At 35.3% G+C, this 18,606-nt stretch overlaps 1 protein-coding gene across 5 annotated transcripts in view; it reads right to left on the reverse strand.

Moving 5' to 3' along the window:
- LOC126820651 (methionine--tRNA ligase, cytoplasmic) overlaps window positions 1-18,606 on the reverse strand; it is a 299,938-nt gene that overhangs the window by 96,659 nt on the left and 184,673 nt on the right. For all 5 annotated transcript variants that reach the window (XM_056101237.1, XM_056101236.1, XM_050548738.2 and 2 more), the window contains 2 exons: window positions 13,624-13,703; window positions 10,157-10,288 (listed from right to left, as the gene is read on the reverse strand). In XM_056101237.1, coding sequence (XP_055957212.1) covers window positions 10,157-10,288; window positions 13,624-13,703 — 212 coding nt within the window. The remainder of the gene's footprint in view (window positions 1-10,156; window positions 10,289-13,623; window positions 13,704-18,606) is intronic.

Consider the following 18,606-nt stretch of genomic DNA (forward strand, 5'->3'; position numbering starts at 1 on the left):
GGTATTGCCATACCTATAACTACAGCTCGGTGGGTTCATAGGGATGATGTTAATAATAATAATAATATTAAAACTTGGCATATTTACTGTTTTATACGTCCACATTAATAAAAAAAAATACATATATATGTGATGTCTTATCAAAGTTCACATTTTTAAAATTAATATTTTTAAGATAAGAATGAAGCCAGGGAAAGTTTGTCGTATTGTTGGAGCGTGTGCCATTTTGCATAATATTGCAATAAAAATGAAAGAACCGCTGGGTGAAGAAAGTGTCCTGGATGTGCCTCAACAACCTGTTCCAGTTCCGGATTTCACTGGTCCTCAAGATGGCAGAGCCGTCAGAGAACATATTGCCCAATCATTCTTTTAAATTGCATGTAAAATTTCAATGTTGTTAACCAATCATCTGTACTCTGTATATCATCAAATTTTTAATAAAACCATGTATATAATGATTTGGACAATTACCATTAATTTGTTAATATCTAATTGGATACGAATTTCAATTTCTCTGCATCTTTCAAAAATACATATATTATATGACTGGAGAAATGTTGATACGATTGTGCATATTACAGAGACTTATTTAAAAAACAGGGTTATTATCGCAATAATTATAATCTTAGGAACGATAATGATTTAAAAGTACAACATTTTCACTTACATGTAACTACAACAAATAACTCCCTTTTCCCCAAAAAACATTCAACAGTTCAAGAACTTACGGTCGGGATAACGCTATCTTTGTCTGAGTGTAAAATAGTATACAAACAAAAGTCACATGTCTACAATTGTTTAAATTATCCAATTATTTATCAATATCATTATTCATTAACTAAATAAGTAACTGTACTTATTGTCCTAAGGTATAGAATGTATATAACTATCCGTTAACTAAGTAACTGTACTTATTGTCCTAAGGTATAGAATGTTTATATGTATATAACTATCCGTTAACTAAGTAACTGTACTTATTGTCCTAAGGTAGCATGTATATAATGTATATAACTATCCATTAAATTAAACATCACTGGTAATTGTAAATATTTTGATATACTTGGAGTTGGAGAAGATTTGTAAATTGTATAATTTTTTATGATGGCTTTTGTAGGGTGGCTGCAAAGGGACATCAAAAATAATTTTCATTAATTTTTACTCTAGCCTATTTTAATATAATCTGTTTGTTTTTTTGTCATTTTCACTCAAGTCAATTTTAATTTTCACCCAAGTGATCTTTTATATTTTAATATAGATAATTTGTGTTCGATAAATTCCACCCAATAACTTTTAATTTATTTTCTTGAAATTTCACCAAAATAAATTTCAATTCCAACCTGACCCATTTTTCATGTATTTAATTTATTCTATTCACCAAGTGATTAATAATTATCAACCAAGTAAATTTTAATATAATTTCTATTCTTTTGAATTTCCACCCAGCCTGTGATGTCATCTTATCAATTATCAGCCACCATACTTTTGTATGTACATGTACTCACATACTCTTATTTTTGTATTGCAAATAAACTATACTATTTATAAACAGTTTATGAGATATGCTTGTTATGTGTATAAATTTTCAAAAAGTATCTTGAATTAAACCGGTTTATGAGATATGCACCGGAAACGAAATCCGAACGGAAGGAAGGAAGCATGGGTGTTTAGAATATTATAAATAAGGCTCTGTTCAGTACAGAATAACTACATAGATGCAAATAATTGTGAAAGTGTTGGTGGTGTTTGAGGTGATGTAGATGTTTGAAGCTGTTTCAGAAGGGCGATTTGAAGGTCTAGTTTGATGATTTGTTTATCTTGTTTAATGAGTTCCTTTTCCAGCATCCTACATTGAAGATCATATACATCATCTGCAGTTTTCTTTGTTCGTTTCTGTAGTAATTTCTTTGGTGCACTGGAAAAAAATGTTTTCGTTAATCCAAGTATTTAAAGATACCTTCCCATGTACAAACTGTGATTTGATGATGGCATACAACAGTCGGATTGCCTTTTAGTGATACCCTGACATACATGTATACAAAGCCCAGCTTAACCGGAGCGGGGCCTAGGGCCTGACTAGAATCGTGGGGCCCCTAACACGACGAAAAGATTATTTCATATCCTTTTGAATGGCGCGCATGCATAACACATAACAGTCTGTAATGCTAATACAAGAATAATTACATAATATCTGATCACTCGATACTGTCGTAATTATGTAAGTAACCTGTGTTGTTTGTCATGTGCGTGACCGTGACTGCAGTGATGGCCCATGGAAAAGCTGGAGGTCAGGTGTTGGATGGCTGCATTGGCCGAGAAAGTTCATTCAGATTTTCCGGCATGGTTAACCCTTGTCAGTTGGGCAGGATAGCTGTCTAGTTATTTGGATGGTACGAAAAAAACTCATCCTGTGTACACAGTTTCATGCATGTAAAAGATCCCTTGGCAGGAATTGCATATATTGTATGGCATGTAGCGGTCTTCAATAGCCCAGTTGGAGCAGAACAGTAGGACCTTAAACCCCATTCCATTTTATTTCATTTCAGAAGCCGTTAAAACAAAACAATCTTAACATGGGCCTACCGCTGATACCCAGTTGGGTTGGATGACATCGGTGTTGTAGTTATAGGACGAGGATGATCTAAAGATGTTGATGTATGAGTTTGATTTGAAGATGTTGATGGACGAGGATGATCAGAAGATGTTGATGGTCGAGGATGATCAAAAGATGTTGATGGACGAGGATGATCAAAAGATGTTGATGGACGAGGATGATCTAATATAGAAGGGCTGGCTGGCAGTGAATGAAATAATAGAGACTGATCATTTCGAAATATAGGTGAACTCGAAAACTCTGTGTCAAATGATTCAAAGACATCTTGGGTGCTTGCTTCTTCTTGGGGTATATCTGATTCTGTGGTTGGCGCTTAAAAATAAATTGTCTGTTTTAAATGTATGTCCCACCAACACATTCATTCAGGAATGTTACAATTCTCACAATTTTTTACTAATTAATTTTACTGTTATTGAAAAGAAACTGATGGATAGATGGACGAGAAATTGAGTAAACTAATTACTAATATAAGTCCCATAACAGTATATGTATTGAAACATGTGTGAAATGACAAGAATACTCCCACTCACACACCCCACCCTTGCAATCTTTTACATTTATTTTATTATTATTGGGAATTTTAAGAAACCGATGGATAGATGAACGAGAAACGTGTGAAATGAAATACCTCCACCCACACACCCCACCCTTTCAGAAAAAAAATAATAAAAACAAGTTTCATTCATGCAGGAATGTTACAATTTTTGCAATTTTTTACTAATTTATTTGGAAGAAACTTATGGATAGATGAACAAGAAATTGAGTAAACTAATAAACTATTAACTAATTACTAACTATATGTCCGATAATAGTATGCCTATGGTAGGCATGTCTTTATTGAAACACTTGTGAAATGACAAGAATTCCCCCCTTTTCAAAAAAATAAATAAATTAAAGTATAGGGGGCCTACATGATATATGATACAGCAATTCTTTTTAAATCATTTTTATAGCATTCATTGGCTACCATAGTTGACGCGAACTGCCAGTCTATACATGATTTTTAATTAATCAGCGGTGCACTACCATAATTGACGCGAACCACCAGTGGATCAGAAGCACGTGTTGATAAAATCAAAGCCTCGTCAAAATCCGAAGAAATAGCCTGTTTATATGTGCGTCATAGGGAACAAGACTAGATTACAATGAGTAACTAAATGTTGCATTAATTTACAGTGTGGAACTGCAGTTTATTACTCAACAATTATTATTACACAAGATGTTCTTCCAAGTCCTACGCACAATTCACTCGCGTCGGAAAGATCAACATGGCGGTCGCCTCGGCAAGGTGAAGGACAATTTCCAATTCGGACAACGATAGGAGGAAGAATGTGATGGATTTTAAGTGAACACTAAGCTGTTGGACACCGAAAGTAATAGAGAATTAATTTTATCCGTGCAAGGACCGATATAAGACAGAACATCCACGTAAAATGTTCTTTTTGAACGCCAAACAGTGTCCGAGACAAGGTGAAGGTCATTTTTGTTGTCAAACAAAGCAGACGACGTTCGACGAATGTGAACCAAATTGTGAAATAAGAAAAGTGAATGAAACTTGAATGGTAAATGGCAAAATATATAAAAAAAAATAAATGTTACTATACTAAGACATGTGGAAAACCTACCATCCATTTCAAAACTGCTCTCAAATCCTCCTTCAATACCTTTGAAGGAGGCACTATCTCTACACATATCAATAACATTCCCAACAGCCTGGTTTATTGGTTTAGGGGGTGGGCCACCACCAGTTTTATTTGACTCTCTCTGGTATTCAGTGTAAGTTTTTTTGGCAATTTTTTTTGTGTTGTTCCACTTATCTTTTATTTCTTTAGCAGTTCTTGTGGCAATGCCAAGTGCAGAACATTTTTGGGCAATTTTTTCCCATACTTTCCGTTTCTTGTCATTAGTAACAGCATTGGAGTATTTTGCATTAATTGTTATGTAGTTTTTCTCGACTTCTTCTTGGATTAAAAGTACTTCATCGAGAGTGAAATTGTTTTTTTTTTGTCTTTTCTTTTCTAATTGAGATGCAGGTGTGGAAAAGTTGTTGGCGGCCATCTTGAATTGGTTCCAAGTAAGGGGGATTATGGGATACTTGTTGCATGGTTAAGTTTTAACCATATGGTTATTGAATGGTTAAATTTTAACCAAATGGTTACATAACGATGTCGTTAAATATAGTTGGACAACTCAAATTTAACCACAGGTTCTATAACGATTAGTTAAATATATAACCCATGGTTATGGGTAACCACAGGTTAAATTTAACGACAAGTTGAACAACCGGGCCCTGATCGTAGAGATAGCCGTTGAGTGTTAATCGAAACCACGTGGCTGATTATGTAAATTAATCGACAAGCGGGTGTGTGTCATTGAGTAATACTATTACTAATCAACTGTCACGGGTCAATGATAAAGCTGTCGACAACTCATTATTTACTCCAAATAATTAATCCAAGTGGTGATTATTTGATATCTCATATCATCTTTAAAAAAATAATCTATAGGCCTTAAATGGAAATAAACAAAATGGCCAATAATTTTCTTTTCAAAGAGAATTTTATTGATAGCCGAATTCCGTTTACCGTCGCTTCTTCATACGGCATGCAAAGTAAGGAATGCATTTGGGATATTATTGTTTAAAATTCTCCTATCACAATGGGTCGAAAAAATGAGAACGACCAACGAGCCAATATGCGACGATTCTCGAGTCTGCCATTGAGTATCCTCTGAATAATGTTGATATTTACATCAAAGCCAAAATGCACGAAAGTGAACGTAAGCATTTCTTGACTATGAAATTGACATTTCTATAGGGACTCATATTTTGATAACGTCACGGTACCTGAAAATAATAATAGACCTATCGTACATGCAAAATCTTATTTTAATTCACGTGTTAAATGAACACGCGTACAGCTGTGGCGGCTTCTTTGATGATTATCCAATCAACAATCTTAATCTCCTGACCACTAGCTGGAACTAAGGTGCTAATTAATTGATGAGATTAACTTTGTTAAGTTAATCTCACTAAAGTTATATTATACACAACAGACTACTAATGTATAGATTGTTCTTCAGTATAACACTATCATGTGAATATTATGCCGTATGTGTTGTGGATGTTTCGTTACGAAAGGAGTGCATTTATTACGATTTTCGTCGTCAGCACCCTTGAAATCCTAAATAATAAACATATTAAACGACAAAATATAGCAAATAAATTGCTGAAATAGTCGGATCAAATTTTTACCCCTGAAAACCCATGGAAAGATATATTCAACGACAAAACAGCAGATAAATGGCCTGGTTGCTATGGGATTTTGTTTTGGAACATACCAAATCTTTGACTTGCTTTTTCTCAAAACTTACTTTTGTGAGTTAGGTAGCTTCTAATGGACACAGCTCAGTCAATTTTTGCCCAATTCAAACAAACTATACATCAAATTGAAGGTAATGAGTTGGAGATTGTGAAAATAACAATAACTCAATTTTCAAAATTTCCTCATTGTGACTCAGTATGCTGTGGGGGTCACATATATTAATTAATCGCATATGTATTATTTTTAAAAGTATCGAGCAATCAAACTGATTATCAACTATACACTAAGTTTCATCACTCTCTATCAGATAGAATCAAAGTTATCTTGTCCCAAAGCATCGACCAAGGAAATTGCTTATCTCTGCTTAGCTTTAGCTCGATATGTTAATCATTGAACTCAGTCAAGACGAACATCTACATCAAGTTTAAACATTCTACCTCAATTAGAAGAGAGTTGTTATGTTGCAAAGTCTTGACCAATCAAAATGCTTATTGCTCCTTAGCCTAAGCAGACAATTCTCGTCATCAAACTTAGTCAAGGTATTGATGTAATGAAACTAAACACTAAGTTTCATCACCCTCACTGAATCAGAACTAAAGTTATCGTGTCCCAAAGCATCAACCAATCAAATTGCTATCAGTAGTGAATGTCAGCACGATATAAATGCATATATTATTATTATTATTATTATTATTATTACCATAAGCTTAAAATTCTCATCTTTGCACTCTATCAAGGCATCGGCCTCATAAACACCTACACCAAGTTTGAAGCAGAGTTATTGTGTTCCAAAGTCTCGGCCAATCAAATTGCTTATCGCTCTGTACCCTGAGCAGAAAATGATAAATATCGAACTTAGTCAAGGTATTGATGTAATGAAACTATACACCAAGTTTCATCACTCTCACTTAATTGCAACTAAAGTTATCGTGTCCCAAAGCATCAACCAATCAAATGGCTTATCTCTACTTACCCTAAGCAGAAAATGCTCATCTTCACACTCCATCAAGGCATTGATCTAATAAACACCTACACCAAGTTTGAACATTTTAGCACAGTTAGAAGGAGAGTTATTCTGTTCCAAAGTCTCGGCCAATCAAATTGCTTATCGCTCTGCTTACCCCGAGCAGAAAATGCTCATTATCGAACTTAGTCAAGGTATTGATGTAATGAAAATATACACTAAAATTTATCACTCTCACTTAATTAGAAATAAAAATTGTGACCTCTACAGTGTTCACAAGCTAAAAACGTGATTTTTCGTACAATCAGGGGCCATAATCCATGAAGTTACAGTCCGATACATGCCAATATCGAAAGGAACCAAGATCTTAGGGTGATAAACCTATATTTCAAGTTTCATTGAAATCGGATAAAAATTGTGACCTGTGGACTGTTCACAAATGTAGGCGTATAATAAAAATTGTGACCAATGGAGCATCCACAAACTAAAAACATGGTTTTTCGTATAATCAGGGGCTATAATCCGATACACACCAATACCGAAAGGAACCAAGATTTTTTGGAGATAAACCTATATTTCAAGTTTCGTCAAAATCGGATAAAAATTGTGACCTGTAGAGTGTCCACAAACAAATTCTGGACTGATGAACAGGGGCGACCACAATACGTCCACATGAAAATGTGGGCGTAAAAAAATCGCCAAAAGTGTTCACCCAGTCACTTGCGATTTTTCGTCACCAGTAACCATTGCTGCGATGGTAGCGAATATTTGACATGTTGGCTACAAACAAGGAAATCAAATTACCTATTAAACCAATCAGTTTTAGTTATTTATCTCATGTGTCTCGTGTGACATAAACACACAACAGGTTTCTCTGAATGTTTGTTGAGAGAGAGAGAGAGAGAGAGAGGGTTTAACATTCACTGACACAAACTAGGTCATTTCGGGACTAACACATAGTTCAAATTTTTTATTTCAATAATTTGCTTGCGTGTAGGGGTCTTTGGCAGTGGGAGAAAATTGGAGGATCCGGAGAAAACCCATGAGGTTGGTCACGTATGCTACAGCGTGCAATATACTCCACAATAATATAGGCCTAGGATTCATAGACGGTAATTAAAATGACCGTTAAGGAGACAATTTGCTCTCCTGCCCTTATTGGTTTTCTCATCTTGATTGTTTTGTAATAAGAAGGCTAATTATATCTATGATACTCTGGAATATTTATGGGCTCATCCTTGTGTAGCCTATTTTCTGTATGTACAAGAGTCGCCAAACTTGAGCTTGTTAATTAGTTTACTATTATAAACGCCCTGCACTCGACTGGCGCCTCATCATCATGTACAACAAGCAAACAGTGAGGCTGATGTCCCCCGACGAAATCCACAGATGACACATATTAATTAATCGCACATCTATTTTTTTCAAAAGTATCAAGCAATCAAACTGATTATCAACTATACACGAAGTTTCATCACTCTCTTTCAGAGAGAATCAAAGTTATCTTGTCCCAAAGCATCGACCAAGGAAATTGATTTTCTCTGCTTAGCTTTAGCTCAATATGTTAATCATTGAACTCAGTCAAGGGGAACATCTACATCAAGTTTAAACATTCTACCTCAATTAGAAGCAGAGATGTTATGTTCCAAAGTCTTGACCAATCAAAATGCTTATTGCTCCTTAGCCTAAGCAGACAATTCTCATCATCGAACTGAGTCAAGGTATTGATGTAATGAAACTATACACCAAGTTTCATCACTCTCACTTAATTAGAACTAAAGTTATCGTGTCCCAAAGCATCAACCAATCAAATTGCTTATCTCTGCTTACCCTAAGCAGAAAATGCTCATCTTCGAACTCCATCAAGGTATTGACCTAATAAACACCTACACCAAGTTTGAACATTCTAGGTCAATTAGAAGGTGAGTTATTGTGTCCCAAAAAGTGACTGTCGGACGGACGGACATACATACAGACAGACAGACAGACAGACAGACAGACGAACCCATTTTAATAGTCCCCTGCTTTCTTCTAAAGGCGGGGGACAATAACAATATTAAATTATTCATTTAACGCACTAACGACGAAAATGTATTTTGAGGTGTCACATGTCGAAACATGTGACAGTTTGTATTTTGTGCGATAGCTAGAATTGTAGTGTAGTGTGCTCACTCTACTTAACCCTTTCATTGCGTCTACCCGGTAGTGCAGGGTATTATAAAATGTCGTTATGTACTCAGTATGGACCTCACTAAAATTAGCACTGTAGCTGGAAGTGCCATCTATTGTATTTTCTGTACACTAGAACATATTTCCACGTGTTTCAAAGTGGCAAACTGTAAAATGGCGGAGTGCATAGTGACAAAAAAGTAGACGATGCAATCTCGGCGAAATCGTGAATGATAACTTCGCTGACAAAGACAGTGTGGACAATTTCGAGGCGGGTACTGATACACATAATTCGTTTTCAGTTAGTTGATAATAATAGTAGTCAGGACAGTGATTGGTAGCATGAAGTGCGTGATTTGTTGCGCGACCATCCGCCTATGGCTTTGTCTCCCATGCATGATGAACAAGCCCAATCTGAACATGATATCCCTATGTAGCATGTCTTCAGTAGATTCTGACGATAATTCTGATGTTGATAATAATGCTGGCCTGCTGGATCGTAAAAGACGTAGGCAATTCCTGAGTTTCGAACATTTAGACCTATTGACTGACTATAGTGATAATGATATGGGACGCGAGGATGAAAGTGAAAGTGAAAGTAAAAACAAGTTATTGCAATCCGCACGTGGTCATGGCAGCGGGAGATGAATTGCACGTGTTAGTGGTGGCATTGCTCATGGCTGCTATTGATATTTTTGTTCATTTTATATATCTTTATCAAAATCCAGTAAAAAAAACAATATCCCATAAGTATTTCATGGAGAAAAATTCGTTTTCGTGTTAGCTTTAGTGAGAAATGAGAAATCCAAAATGGCCACCATGATGTCACGTGACTACATGATTATGTAAATTTCCAAAATTCTATTTTTTCCCCTTAGCCCAACCTCATGTCCATCCCAACACACAAAAAGAATTTTCATAAAAGCTTCCATAAGTACTGTTTGGCATTCAGTTCCAAACCCACTTTTTTCCTCAAAAATTGGTCTAGCACAGGCAGTGGATTTACGTCTAGCATTGAAAGGGTTAAATTGTGGCGATATCTGTAACTAAGTTGTCACGTAATGTGCGCCAGGCTTTATAAACACTAACCTAGTATTCTCCATGTTGTTTATATATGTCTGTAATTCTCTGTTGATTAAAGCAACTGTCTGTATATCATTTTCTGTTAGATGAATTTCTTGAATAACACCACCAAAACTACTTGATACAAATGCTAAACCCCTTAAATAAACATTTAATTTATGAAACATTAGTTTTTACAACTATAATGCAATACAAGTGGTTGCCATGCAAGATACGCCCACATTTTGCAAGAGATGGACAGCCAACAGGAAAAAATCTATGGGGCTCAATCTCTTATTGTCCCAAAGTTTCAAATCGAAATTTGAAAAAAAAAATCAGTTAACAAGCAGTTGCCAAGAAAGAGATGGACAGAGAACAAGCTAAAAAAAAAAAAAAGCGATTTTTTTAACAATCAGGGGCCATTATCCAGGAAGTTACAATCTGATACGCTCTAGTATCGAAAGGAAGCCAGATCTTTGGGATATAAACATATTTTTAAGTTTCATCTCTAGTTGGTCCACAACCTTGGTATTATAAATTATATACTTTTACACTATTTGCGTACGTGGAACGGCCATTTTGTTTGGCAGTTTCAGTCCAACTTTCACGAAATGCAGACTCAATCATCATTATCTATGCTTGCCACCGAAGAAACACTGTGTGAGTATTTCATTACTCACGCAAAAAAAGACTAGTGCAAAATTTTCCTTTTGCTATTGTTATTGTTATTCTAATCCATATCTAAATATATTCTAGATGGGTCATTCCTTGTCAAGTGGGCCAGGAGTGGGAAATCGACCCCCTCGAAAAAATCTGGAAAAAATATATGTCATTGTACATGTAAAAATCAGAAACTGTAGATTGAAAATTGACTGAGATACAGGCATTGAGTTTCATGAGTTACCATCAGTTTTCGAAACAAAATATGTATCAATGCTATTTGGCCATGAAAACCGAATAAAATTTGGTATAATTGTATACTTTCTGGAGCTACAAAGTAATAGATACAGACCAAAAAGTATGCCTATCCGGAGATTACTGGTAGTACCATATTTCGGAACATGAACCCCTCCCAAAAAATTATAAAAAATATATGTTACAGAATGTGGCCTTAAGCTAACAAGTCCAAAATTATACCTCTTTAGGTCGAAAACTCGGCGAGATATGGCCATTTGAAATTAGGGTACTGAAACGGATCATAAATTCAGTTTTTTTCTTTTCAGGTTTTCGGGTGCTTTAAACTCACATTTCTAATAGAAGTTGAACTCTTTAACTTTGTAATCTAAGAAAACTTTTGGTGTAGATTACAAATTTAGCATTACACACGATCAGAGATGGGGTTTCGCCCATATATTCCGGACATGTCTGACGCTATTTTCCAAATGTCCTAAATTGTCCGACCAGGAATATGCCCGATCGAAAATCAAGACATGGTGAATAATATTCAAAATTCCAAAATTAATATAGTGTTCTGAGTGTATAACTACCACTTCACCCAATTATCGTTGATAATAGGCTGGACTGATTAGGTAATTAAGTGATCAATGTATTTATCGTGTTATACCATCTATACACCTACCTTGATTAACTACTTAATCTGGCTTGATTGACTGACTTAATCCTTTGTTGGACAATTCATCAATCTAATCTTAAACAGAAGTCATTGCTTCCCCTTTGTCGGACTATTCATCAATCCAAGTCATTATCATTTTAATGAAACGATAATTTGTTTTATTTTGCATGACCAATCAGTTACTCAAACGTTTTGCTCAGTAATGGTTTAAAAAAAACTGTCACCAATAATTTTGTCTCTGGCACTAAAGATTTTCAGTCCTAAATAAACTACATTTAATGGTAGTTGAATTTGTCAATATTACTGAGTAGTCTTTTCTTGGTTCTGTATCTAACAAAAAGATTTATAGCCAGCGGCTGCCAGACAGGGTACGCCCACATTTTGCAAGAGATGGATAGAAAATAAGCTAAAAACAATCAGGAATTTTTGTACAATCAGGGGCAATAATCCAAAAGTTATGGTCTGAAATGCGCAAATATCAGAATATGATAAAAATTGTGACCTCTAGAGGGTCCACAACCTTCGTATTGCATACTTTTACACAATTTGCATACAAAGAGCGGCCATTTTGTCGGGCAGTTTCATTTCGATTTTCCCGAAATTCGAATTCAACCTTCATTATGGTGGAATGGAGAAATATTTAAACGGTTTTTAAAATCGGAAAAAAATTTGTGAGCCATAATCCAGGAAGTTACGTTCGGATATACGCGATTATCAAAAGGAACGAAGATATTAGTGTGTAATGGTGATATATTCACATGTTTTTTTTAATCGGATAAAAATTGTGACCTCTACATGGACGGCAAGCTAATATCGAATGGAACCAAAATCTTTGGGTTATAAACATGTATTTCAACTCTCATCAAAATCAGGTCAAAATTGTGACCTCTAGAGGGTCCACAAGCTTGATATACCAGATGCTATACACTATTTGCGTACGATGGGCGGCTATTTTGTCTGGCAGTTTAGGCCCGATTTTCACAAAATTCGAACTCAACCAAAATTACTGTGTCACAGTGATATATTTGAACGTTATTTTAAATTGGATAATAATTGTGACATCTAGAGGGACCTCAAGCTAAAAACGCAATTTTCGTACAATCAGGGGCTATAATTCAGGAAGTTAATATCAGATATGCGCGAATATCGAAAAGAATCAAGATCTATGGATTATAAACTTACAGTTCAAGTTTCATCAAAATCAGAAGAAAATTGTGACCTCTAGAGGGTTCACAACATTGATATACCATATTTACACGCTATTTGAGTACGAGGAGCGGCCAATTTGTCTGTCAGTTTGGGTCCGATTTTTACGAAATTCAAACTCAACCATCCTTAGGGTGTAACGGTGATATATTAAAAAGTTTTTTTAAAATCAGATAAAAATTATGACCTCTATAGAGTCCACAAGCTAAAAATGCTATTTTTCGTACAATCAGGGGCCATAATTCAGGAAGTTACGGTCCGATATACACGAATATCGAAAGGAACCAAGATCTTTGGGTTATAAACTTACATTTCAAGTTTCATCAAAATCAGAAGAAAATTGTGACCTCTGAAGGTTCCACAACCTTGATATACCATATTTTTACGCTATTTGAGAACGAGGGGCGGCCATTTTGTATGTCAGTTTTGGGTCGATAGGGTCCACAAGCTACAAATGCGATTTTTCGTACAATCAGGGGCTATAATTCAGGAAGTTACGGTCCGATATGCGCGAATATCGAAAGGAACCGAGATCTTAGGGAGATAAACCTGTATTTCGAGTTTCGTTGAAATTGGATAAAAATTGTGACCTGTATAGTGTCCACAAACAATTGTGGACGGACGGACAGGGGTGACGACAATATACGTCCACATGAAAATGTGGGCGTATAAAAACTATTAAAGCGTTGAATATTGTCTACTAGTACTATCTTACCTGTTGACAAAGTTTCCCAGGTTATTTAGTAATTCACTGTTATTCTTTAACAAGAAATCATCCCAACTAAAAGCTGTATCCTTAAATAAAGAAAATCAACTTTAGTGCAACTAATTAATATCTATACTTTTATTCATTAATGGATTCATCTGCCATGCAAAATAACTAATCGGAACATTCCCAAATGGAGACTGTTATAAAAACTTCTATTCAAATAAAAGCCCTGATCAGCAAGGGTTTTTCTCTTTCAGTATTTATAACCTGCCAGGAATATGTTGTTGAGTAGAAGTGATACTATACATGTTTTCAGAGATAGCAAGTAAAATATGGTCCAAATTGTCTGACAAATTGCCAAGTAGGCAGCTGTAAGTTGATTTACACAATACTAACTAATTACTACCAAATAACATCACATACTACCTCAAACTGAAAGAATACTTGAATTATACCATAGAAATGAGTGAATTCACGGATCCCAATTCTAACCCAATACTAAAATTTAGAACCACGTACAATCAGGGGATATAATTCAGGAAGTTACGATCCAATAAGCGCAAATATAGAAAGGAACCAAGATCTTTAGGTTATAAACATGCATTTCAAGTTTCATCAAATCGAATCAAAATTATGACCTCTAGAGGGTCCACAACCTTGATATACCAGATGTTTACTATTTGCGTACGGGGGGGTGGGGGGGGCCATTTTGGTCTGATTTTCATGAAATTGAAACTCAACCATCATTAGGGTGTAACGGTGATATAATCAAACATTTTTTTCAATATAATAAAATTTGTTTCCTCAAGAGGGACCACAAGCTTAAGACGCGATTATTCATACAATCAAGGGCCATAATTCAGGAAGTTACGATCCGATATGTGCGAATATCGAAAGGAACCAAGATCTTTGTGATATAAGCATAAATTTAACGTTGCATCAAAATCGTAAAAAAATTGTGGCCTCTAGAGCATGGGGTCCACGTCGGCCGTATATGCCGGTCGAGACCTATGGCTATGGAAAATGACCGTTCCTAGATCTGACCTAACGGTCATTTTGCACGCCGGAAAGAGGGTCTTTTTTTAAAAAAAAAACAATTTCAAACATGGCTACGATCGACCTTCACTGTGTAACTATACAAGAATGCACGTCGTCTAGAAGCCAATCTCGTGATTGGTGTTATAGAGTTGTATATATAGTCGTCAACAGATTATACTGAGTGTTGTGTGTGTCTGGTGATGAGTGTCTGGTAGTAGAACAATAAATGTTAATTGATAAGTGGGAATCTAATCAACGGCGTGAAGTGGCCCATTGTTAATCATTCACGTATTGTCCACGTGTCATAAGAATTTTCAACAACAAAGCCGTTTACCGCTATTACGGTCAGGCATTATGTAAATGAGGTTATTATGATCTTCGAAAAAGGACAATTGATATGAAGTATTGCTCTCCGAATCCAACCAACTGTCATATAAAATAAAAAAAGCATAGAAATTACTTAAGTCCTCAACAACGTACGTGTTGGGAGAAAAATGCATTTAAAAATGTTTATAGCGGTATTACGGCCTTGTGGAAATTGTTGAAATAAAGTCTAGAGATTAGTTAACAATTAACAATTAAGAAAAATACGTATTCCAGTTCTATTGTGCAGCAATATGGATAATTCCACGTGTAGAAGAAATGTCGTGTATATACGGTTACTCTTATACACGACCATATTCTAGGGGGCGCTAGTGTCGCTAGCCGTGAAGTTAGTTATCCGTTAGTCATTTAGTTATACATTATTAGGATTTACGTCACAATTCTGCGGCCCCTAATTCCGTAAGAGATGGTCTAAAACCAAAAAAATGTGAGATATATGCCATGGATAATTATATATTTATCTTCATTTCAAAGTTATTGTATTACAACTCAAAATTATCCAGGTCAGTGTGTTTTCTATAGAGCACATGTTAATTACGTGTGAGCTACTGAAATGGTTTTTCTCCGGCCAATTCAACTATTTCGTTATTTAAGTAGCCAAAACGGAATATTTAATTATTAAATAATTATCATGAGCCTTACTAATATTTCATTTTTAAGTCAAATATATTTTTTTATTTTTTTTGTGCACCCCATGGTGACAAAGTGGTATAGACACGTGAAGTCACAATACCCTACCATGAATAAAAAACATGAAATATGAATTTACTTTGAAAAGTTTTCGTGCGTTATCAAAAATGACTGGCAGTGAAAATTTAAAGTGGAAGCCCTGCTCTAGAGTGTCTACAACCTTGATATACCACATACTTACACCATTTGCGTTATACGAGGGACGGCCATTTTGTCCGTCAGTTTTGGTCCAATTTTCACGAAATTCAAACTCAACCATCATTAGGATGTAACGGTGATATACATTTGTGTGACTCAATGTGAGGCTCGAAGGGAAATGTGAAAATTAGACATGTTGTGAATAAGACTGGGAGACGCATTTCTACATTTTTATATGAGAAACTAGGCAAAGCTATTTTAACTGTTATGTTAAAGATAATTTAAATCCATTTAAAAACAATAATAATTCAAAATATAGTCAAGGAATCTAATTATTTTGTCTCCATTAGAACTTCTATCTAACTCCAAAAATTGTAGCAAATCAGCAATGACCCCATTAAACATGGCGTTGGATACAATATTTTCTTGTGGTATTGAGATCTATCAACGAAGACAGGCTTGTTTTTGTTCTACATACAAAGAGACTTAATATAAAATGAATAAAATTCATAGAAATTTGCATACAATGCCATAATTTGTGCTTGAAGGACTAAAGTAAAAGAACGAATTTGTATCTAAATAAATGACTTTTTTGTCTGTTCTTTATTTGGGAAATGATTTTGTTGTCATTTACATAGTGTATGGTTCCCCATTGCTTTCTATCAATCATAAATTTAAACAACTAATAATTTCTTAATTCTGGTTCAGTGGTATGTTTAAAGCAAGAAATAGGAACATTTAGGGCTACCTAATATAATTATACGGTCCATTCGACTATCTGCAAGCTTATACATTTGATATATGTAAATGCTGACATTAATGTGATCTTGTTATACCACAATAAATACATAAAAGTTAGGCAGTGTGAAGTTGGATCGTTTTTCGTTATTCGTTATTCACCAATATTTGAGAATAACGAGGGATACGCCACCTCATTATTCGTTATTCAGCTTTTTATTCGTGATTCAAATATGCAGCTAGCCATGACTAGAATGATGGATGCCAAGTATCCCCAAGCAGCAAAAAACGCAGCAAAACGACCTCTAGACGAAAAAGTGAGAGGGAGAAATGGTGTTTAACGTCCACTCGACACAAACTAGGTCATTTCGGGACTAACATATGGTTTAATTTTATTTCAATAATTCGCTTGCGCGTAGGGGTATTTAGCTGTGGAAGGAAACCGGAGGACCCGGAGAAAACCAACGAGGTTGGGCAGGGGACCCTACTCCTTGTCACGTACAACCGGGGAATCGAAACCCCGCCAGTTGACTCAATGACAGACCGTATGATACAGCGCGCGAATGCTAACCATTCGGCCATCCAACCTCCCTCTAGATGAAAAACAACCCACATTGTTATTCAAGCAGCGAATAACGAGCTGTTTGTTATTCGTTTTTCACCTCGTTATTCGGGATTCACATATGAAGGGGTTCATGCATCTTTAATGAGAATAATTCAGGATTCAATTCAAAACGATCACCATACAACAATAGAATAATGGATAGTAAAGTATCCCCTAGCAGTGGAAAACTCATTAGTAGACGTATAGTCGGTAAAAAAAACAGATTGTTATTCAAGCGGTGAATAACAAATAACAAGCTGTTTGTTATTCGTTTTTTACCTCATTATTCGGGATTCACATATGACGGGGTTCATGCATCTTTAATGAGGATAATTCAGGATTTAATTCAAACTGATCTCTAGATAACAATAGAATAATGATTGCAAAGTATCCCCTAACAGTAGAAGACTCATTAAATGATGTATAGTCGGTAAATAAACCAGATTGTTATTCAAGCGGTGAATATTGAATAACAAATAACAAGGTGACCTGTCTCGAGACAAATTGCAACGGTAATGGTACCATTCCATCTTGTTCTGCCATTTCACCATCTAAATTTAATTTTAGATAATATTTGGCAGTGTGAAGTTGAATCGTTATTCGCTATTCGTTATTCAACTTTTTATTCGGGATTCAGATATGCAGCTAGCCATGACTAGAATGATGGATGTCAAGTATCCCACAGTAGTATAAAACACAACAAAACGACTTCTAGACGAAAACAGTCCACATTGTTATTCAAGCAGCGAATAACGAGATGTTTGTTATTCGATTTTCACCTCGTTATTCGGGATTCACATATGAAGGTGTTCATGTATCTTTAATGAGAATATTTCAGGATTTAATTCAAAACGATCTCTAGATAATAATAGAATAATGGATTGCAAAGTATCCCCTAGCAGGAGAAAACTCATTACATGACATATAGTCGGTAAATAAACTAGATTGTTATTCAAGCGATGAATAACGAATAACAAGCTGTTTGTTATTCGTTTTTCACCTCGTTATTCGGGATTCATATATGAAGGGGTTCATGCATGTTTAATGAGGATAATTCAGGATTTAATTCAAAACGATCACTATACAACAATAGAATAATGGATTGTAAAGTATCCCCTAGCAGGAGAAAACTCATTAAATGACGTATAGTCGGTAAATAAACCAGATTGTTATTCAAGCGGTGAATAACAAATAACAAGCTAGCTCGTTATTCGTCATTTTATTCGGGATTCAGATATACAGCTAGCCATAACTAGAATGATGGATGTCAAGTATCCCCCAGTAGTATAAAACACAGCAAAACGACTTCTAGACAAAAACAGTCCACTTTGTTATTCAAGCAGCGAAAACGAGCTGTTTGTTATTCGTTTTTCACCTCTTTATTCAGGATTCACATA

Source organism: Patella vulgata, chromosome 5 (assembly GCF_932274485.2).
Source record: "Patella vulgata chromosome 5, xgPatVulg1.2, whole genome shotgun sequence".
Taxonomy (NCBI): Eukaryota; Metazoa; Mollusca; class Gastropoda; family Patellidae; genus Patella; species Patella vulgata.